This window comes from Camelina sativa, chromosome 18 (genome assembly GCF_000633955.1).
Source record: "Camelina sativa cultivar DH55 chromosome 18, Cs, whole genome shotgun sequence".
Classification (NCBI taxonomy): domain Eukaryota; kingdom Viridiplantae; phylum Streptophyta; class Magnoliopsida; order Brassicales; family Brassicaceae; genus Camelina; species Camelina sativa.
In genome coordinates this window covers 6,764,980-6,772,562 of record NC_025702.1, presented here as the reverse complement: position 1 = coordinate 6,772,562, position 7,583 = coordinate 6,764,980, and the positions used below count along the sequence as shown (strand labels likewise).

At 37.2% G+C, this 7,583-nt stretch overlaps 1 protein-coding gene across 1 annotated transcript in view; it reads left to right on the top strand.

Annotated features, from left to right (window-relative positions):
- Nucleotides 1-2,402, top strand: part of LOC104763196 (stromal processing peptidase, chloroplastic) — a 9,031-nt gene extending 6,629 nt beyond the window's left edge. The window contains exons 16-24 of the mRNA XM_010486605.2: nucleotides 6-59; nucleotides 148-300; nucleotides 402-528; nucleotides 730-856; nucleotides 1,148-1,268; nucleotides 1,357-1,437; nucleotides 1,526-1,627; nucleotides 1,705-1,855; nucleotides 1,933-2,402. Of these exons, the coding sequence (XP_010484907.1) occupies nucleotides 6-59; nucleotides 148-300; nucleotides 402-528; nucleotides 730-856; nucleotides 1,148-1,268; nucleotides 1,357-1,437; nucleotides 1,526-1,627; nucleotides 1,705-1,855; nucleotides 1,933-2,024 (1,008 nt within the window). The 3' untranslated portion in view covers nucleotides 2,025-2,402. The remainder of the gene's footprint in view (nucleotides 1-5; nucleotides 60-147; nucleotides 301-401; nucleotides 529-729; nucleotides 857-1,147; nucleotides 1,269-1,356; nucleotides 1,438-1,525; nucleotides 1,628-1,704; nucleotides 1,856-1,932) is intronic.

Below are 7,583 nucleotides of genomic sequence, written 5' to 3'. Positions count from 1 at the left end.
TGAATCTAGAAACTGTGAAAGAAGCGGTCATGAGTCATTTTGTTGGGGAAAATATGGAGGTGATATCTCAAACTTGAAAGCTGATATTTTGCTTCACAAATATTTATTTTATTTTATTTTCATAAAATTTTCTGTGGTTTCCTTCAGGTAAGCATTGTGGGGGACTTTTCAGAGGAGGAAATTGAGCGTTGCATCCTTGATTACCTCGGTACAGTTAAAGCCAGCCATGATTCTGCAAAACTACCAGGATCAGAGCCTATTGTGTTTCGCCAACCAACAGCTGGCTTGCAATTTCAACAGGTTCGGAAAAAAACAGTAATTCATGGACTTTCTCTTCGGTTTCACCATCCCCTTTGATATATGATTCTAGCAGGATAATTGACATATTTATCTCTGTAAAGGTATTCTTGAAGGATACTGATGAGAGAGCATGTGCATACATTGCTGGACCAGCGCCAAATCGATGGGGCTTTACAGTTGACGGGGATGACCTTTTTCAGTCTGTTAGCAAACTTACTGTTGCTCATGGTAAGTTACACCTTAATGGGACCGACATAAAATTAGGAGTCATATGGTGTCATAATTTTGCAACCTTGTATATATGTCTGCTTCTGACTTCTGAGCTTGCCTCATACACCAGAAATCCATCTTCAGTAGTATTAGAGAATTTCGTGGTTAGATCTGGATAAATAGCTTTTCATATTTCATGCATGCACATTGAAATGGCAGATGGACTTTCGAAATCGGAGGAACAGTTGCTAGAAGGCGGAGACAGGGAGTTGCAAAAGAAGCTTCGTGCCCACCCTCTTTTCTTTGGAATTACAATGGGTCTTCTGGCAGAAATCATAAACTCAAGGTACCTCTTATTGTTGAATGGTGTCATATTACTTGAAAGCTGAGTTCTTTGCTGCTATTGTACTCTGGTTTGGTTCGTGTCCGAAATTTGCTCAGCAACTAACCGCCAGAATGAAGCACTTTTAGAAAATGATCTGTCAGTAAACACTTGGGTTTAAGAGAATGCAGTTTTATGCATCTGATTGTCTTTTTGTTTCAGACTGAAGTGTCTCTACATTCTATGTGCCTATTATTTTACGTATACATTTTATTCCACTCATAGCTGAAAGATAACTTTTTTGAATCATTGCAGGCTTTTCACCACAGTAAGAGATTCTCTTGGACTGACATATGACGTATCGTTTGAGCTAAACCTATTTGATAGGCTGAATCTCGGGTGGTATGTAGTATCTGTGACTTCAACTCCCGGCAAGGTATGCAGTCTTTGTATTTTGCTTACAGTAAATGAGCCACTCTTTCGTTAACAGTTTTCTTCACCAAATTTCTCAATACTCTTTCCAGGTATACAAAGCGGTTGATGCCTGTAAGAGCGTTCTTAGAGGATTGCATAGCAACCAAATTGCCCCTAGGGAGTTGGATAGGGTTAGTTGTCTCTTTTGCCTTATCAGCTTAGCTATTTTTAGCTCGTTTTCGTTGTTATTGGAAAGTGATGTTGTTTGTCTATCAACAGGCAAAGCGAACTCTTCTTATGAGACATGAAGCTGAACTCAAATCCAATGCATATTGGCTTAATCTATTAGCTCACTTGCAGGCCTCCTCTGTTCCGAGGAAGGTGATACTCACTTGCAAATTCTTAACTGTTTCGTTTCTAACTTGACTTCTTCTGATTGGGTGGTTGTGTTTTTTTAGGAACTGTCATGCATTAAAGAACTTACTTCATTGTATGAAGCTGCTTCGATCGAGGACATATACCTCGCTTATAATCAATTAAGAGTGGACGAGGATTCTCTGTACTCCTGCATTGGGATAGCTGGGGCGCAGGCTGGTGAAGAGACAACTGGTAAGTGTGACGTTTCTTGAGCAATAAAACAGTTTGAGATCAGTTGGGTATTAAAATAGGAAAACTCTGCTGTGCAGTGCTATCAGAAGAAGAAGAACCAGAAGATGCTTTTTCAGGAGTTCTTCCTGTGGGACGAGGCTCATCGATGACCACAAGACCAACAACCTGATCCACATTTTGGCTTGTAAGATAATGTAGGTGAAGACATGTGCCATATATACGACAGAGAATAAGCCAGATAAAGTTCATCAGATTCGTTGTCACAAACAGCAGAGGCTTTGCTTTGGCATAAGAGGTTTGTATACTTCTTTGTGATCACCATCAAGGCTAATAAGTGACCCAATTATCTGTATTACTTATCTCTTGTCTCCTTCATATTTATAGAAAAGAAAAAAAGAAAGAAAGATAGTGACATATGTAGACCCTTTGTTTTTTGGACTTGATCGTTACTACTTCGGTGCAAAGTTTATGCAGCTGTAAATGGTGATTTTGAGGAGTCTTTTTGCACCCATGTTCATCTATCTGTAAAATCATTGGGAGGTGCTCATGTGGCTGTCTGGGATGATAATTTAGTGGCTGGAAGATTGATTAGAGCTTATAATATTTTAATGTGGGTGTCAATTTTTTTGTAGTAGTGAAACACAATCAAACGAGTTGTGACTTGTGAGAATAACCAAATAGTTGTGGTGATCACTGAAAAAAGATCAATAGGTTGCTAAAATTTTTTAAGAAAAATGATTAAAATATAGGTAAAATTAGGTCTATTACATGTTCTTCAAAATATCTTCGAACTAAGAAAAACGAGATCTCCTCCAAACCCACCGAAATCAAAATTCCCATTTCGTCTAGGTGCTTCAACCACTGTGCAAAACCTCCGTCCCATCGCCGCCGTTGAAGCACCGGAGAAAATTGAAACGAAGCTTGTATCCTCGTCCATTATTTCCAAGAAGCCTGTTAAACGAAGCTTGTATCCTCGACAATGGTATTGCGGCTCTTGTGGAGAAAAAAACCGAGTTCTCGATCTCGTCTTTTTTGTTTCGACTTATTGATTAAACAATATAACAAGACATGTTAGAAAATATGTTAATAAACCAATATAGCTCAGTCGGTTACGTTGCTGTTCATTTAATGATCGAGTCCCTGCCTCCCTGGTGTTTTAAACCGGCGTCGTTTATGATTCGAGTTAACGTAGATTATTGACATCATTTTTAATTGAAATTTATTGTGATATCTAAATTGGCCTGGTTTATTTTATTTTCCTCTTATATTTGAAAGTTCAGGATTTTTTTGATATTTTTCCCCATGTACAATATGTTTTCAAATGATTCGATAAGTGGTAGGTTCAAACAATCATTTTAATAGAGGTTATTTTGCTAATATAGTCGTAACCAGAGCTACACCTATTAGTTGAATCAGAATCAAGAGAGAAAAGTTTGTTAAACTCTGATTCTCATTAAAGAAGAAAGAGTTTGTTTACAATGTTCTTATCTAGAACAAGATTATTAAACCGGATCTTTACATTTAATTTAACCTATAAACCGGATATTCCAGAGTCCTTAACCAACTCTAATATTCACAAGTATGCAAACTATATACACTCATCTAATAGCCCCCCTCAAGATGAAGGTGCAAAGATAATTGTATACATCCATCTTGGAAATTTTCTCCTGGAAATGAGCCGAATGCAATGCTTTAGTGAGAACATCTGCTAACTAATTCCCTGTTCGAACATGCATAGTTTTAAGAAATCCATAATCTACCTCCTTCATGATCTTGTAGCAATCCATATCAACATGTTTAGTTCTCTCGTGAAAAACTGCATTATTAGCGATATGTAATGCTGTCGTATTATCACCATAGAGATAAGCCGGAGGAGTGAATGGAATCTGCAAATCCCACATAAGCCGAGAAAGCCAAATGAGTTCTTTGGTTGTCAAAGCCATAGCTCGAAACTCTGATTCTGCAGAGCTTTGAGAAACCGTATCTTGCTTCTTTGATCGCCATGATACCAAAGAACCTCCAATGAATATGCAGAAACCTGTAACAGGCCTTCTATCGTCAGTACAAGAACCCCAACCGGCATCAGAAAATCCCCGCAGATCAAACGTATTATCAGATGCATAAAACAGTCCTTGACCCACCGTTCCTTTCAAATATCTCAAGAATTGATGTACGACAATCAAATGAGTATCTCTAGGAGCATGAGAATACTGACAAAGCTTGTTAACCGCAAAAGAAATATCAGGTCTTGTTATTTGGAGGTACATGAGTTTACCAACCAACTTCCTGTACTGAGTGGAATCAGGTAACAAAGTGCCTGCATCTTTTCTGATCTTGACATCGGGATTCATTGGAAAATCACAAGGTTTGCTGCCAAGAAAGCCTGTAGTAGATAACAGCTCCAATGTATATTTCCGTTGACAGAGTGAGATGTCTGCAGAAGATCTTGCAATCTCTATGCCGAGGAAGTACTTTGCAGGACCTAAATCTCGTAGCTTGAAATATGACTTCAATTCATTCTTGAAATCTGCAACTGCATCAGTACTATTACTGACAATCAACATGTCATCAACATACACCAAAACAGCAAGACAGATTTCACCCTGAGATTTGATAAACAAAGTATGTTCACCAGAAGATTTAGCAAATCCCATTTTACGCAAAGTATTAGATAACTTGATGAACCATTGCTGAGAAGCTTGCTTTAGTCCATAAATAGACTTATGCAACCTGAGAACAGCATTAGGCGGAAGTTTCACTCCAAGTATATCTGCATAACCAGGTGGAATCTTCATATAAATCTCCTCATCCAAGTCTCCATTTAGAAAAACATTGGATATATCAATCTGATCAACTATCCAATTTCTCTTAGCTGCAGTCAAAAATAGCAATCTGACAGATGGCAAATTTGCAACAGAGGAAAAAGTCTCTTCATAGTCGACACCCTCTTCCTGTGTAAAACCTTTTGCAACTAATTTAGCCTTATATCTCTCTATACTTCCATCTGCATGATATTTGATTGTAAACACCCATTTACAACCAATTGCCTTTTTGTTAGGTGGCAACTGATCCTCACTCCAAGTGTTAGTTCGAATCATAGCACCAATCTCCTCTTTTATTGCATCACACCACACAACATAATCCTTAGCTTCTGAATATCTTTGTGGAACAATGTCATTTGTGATGATATTAATGAAAGCAAGAAAAGGCTCAAATAGATATGAATAAGTGATATAATCGGATATTGGAAATTTAATAGTACTAGTAGTATTATAGTAATGAAAATCCTGCATGTGTTTAGGGGGTTTTCTGTTTCTGCGAGATAGTGATTCAGAAGGAATCAAAATCTCAGAAGATGTCACATCTTGAGATGGATGTGCACCAGAATATGTTTGCACAAGAGGCAAATCATCAGGGGTTGCAGGTGAATGAAGATGAGGAAAGAACTTCTCTGTATTATCCTTGATAGTGGATGATACAAAAGGAAAAATATCCTCATAGAAAATGACATGTCTAGAAATAGAAACGGCATGTGTCTCCAAATCTAATAACTTGTACCCCTTATATCCAGTAGGATAACCTAGAAAAATACAGGCTCTAGCTCTAGGTTCTAACTTAGTTCTAGCCTTAGGTGAGGTAGAACTATAGCATAGACAACCAAAGATTTTTAATGAAGTATATTCAGGTTACATACTAGTTAGTTTCTCAAAAGGAGACTTATTATCTGGAGTAGGTAATCTATTGATTAGAAACACTGCTGTTAAGATACAATCTCCCCAGAACTCTAAAGGAACATTCGATTGAAATAGAAGAGCTCTAGCTACATTCAAAATATGCTGATGTTTTCTTTCCACTACAGAATTCTGTTCAGAAGTTTCAGGACATGAATGATAAGAGATAATTCCTTTTTCAGAAAATAATGCATTAAATTTCAATTCATGAGCATTATCAGATCTAACAGATTTTACTTTGGTTTTATATTGAGTTTCAACCATGTTTATAAAGCTAGGAAAGATATGTAACACATCAGATTTTAATTTCATCAAGAAAATCCAGGTTGTTCGACTAAAGTCATCTACAATGGTTAGAAAATATATAAAACCATCTTTACTTTCAACAGAGAAAGGACTTCATGTATCAATATGAATCAATTCAAAAGGAGCATTGCACATGTTTTGTCTTGATTTAAATGGAAGATGCTTTTGTTTAGACAAGTGACAAACATGACAAACCGATAATTGCTCTTTATTTCCTTTGATATGTTTTAAACGCAATACATCATATAGTATATCTATTTTTGATTGAGAAGGATGTCCTAGACGTCTATGCCACACAACAAGATCAACAATGACACTAGAACAGACTGGAACATGATTAGAAAGTAAAGCAGTACCTTTCAAAGAGACTGACCGATTAGACTCATCAAAATGCAAGACATATAAATTTCCAAGTTCAATCCCTTTTCCAATCATCAACTCCCGTGTAAGATCCTTAATAAAGCATTCATCAGAGGTAAAACTCACTTTAGATTTCAAAGTCTTTGTTATAACACTAACACTGATCAAATTGAATTCAAATTCAGGAATGTAAAGAACATTATGCAGAATGATAGTCTCGGTTAGCTGAATGAGTCCTATACCTACTATCTTAACCGTATAGCCATTAGGAAGAGTAACAAAGGTTCTTTCCAAGGGTCTATATTCTACATAAAGGTCTCTATTATGAGTAACATGATGAGTAGCCCCTGAATCGATAACCCAAGCCCTAGGAGACACAGCTGGTTCTTTAGATATAGAAGAAATTAGCATGTCATAATAGGCATTTGAGTAAAGAGACAGGAATGTACCTGAAATCTGTGAGATTACAGGAACATAAGTTGAAGTCGAAGCACAAGGATTAGTTGGTGTGGTAGTTTCAGCAGTAACAATGTGGAGTTTGGAACTCATATACGAAATCACAGTTTGGATCTGATCCTTTGACATTTCTTCACACGTAAACTCCATATTCTCCTTTTGATCAAGTTGAGATGTTGTTTGTGTTGCTGCAAGGTTCGTAGTTCCTATTGTTTGTGGTTTCTTCCACTTCGAACCAAATCCAGGAGGGAATGCATGCAACTTGTAACACTTATCAGCCGTGTGACCAAGTTTATGACAATGAGAACACTTAGGTTTTTTGAAAACCATTATGAGCCAAGAACAACTTCGATTGCTCAGAAACAGGACTTGTTTGAACTTGAAAGGCAGCTGGATTAGCAAACTGATTTGGGGTAGAGACTCCAACCAACCGCTGACTCTCATCTTGATCCAACATATTATAAATCTCAGTCAAACTCGGTCTTGGTTTCATATTCAGAATGTTTCCTCTAATGTTGGCAAAGTTATCATCCCATAAGGAATTGGATAATCCTACTTGTTTCAGCCTCTTCCATCAACTTTTAGACATGATCACAGTTACACCTTTTCACAGCAGTAAGTTTGGTATTTGCTAACTGTTCCCACAACGTTTTCTCCTTGGTGTAGTAAGCTGACAAATCCATATTTCCCTGCTTGAGTGTATAATCGCTTGTTCAAGTTGATATTTCCTCGGAAGATTACTTACTCTAAACCTCTGGAGTAAGTCATTCCACATCTCAACAACATCATCATAGTAAAGTATGCTATCATAAATCTCCTTGCTCACAACATTCAATATCCAAGCCTTAACCATACTGTTACATCGACTCCAAATC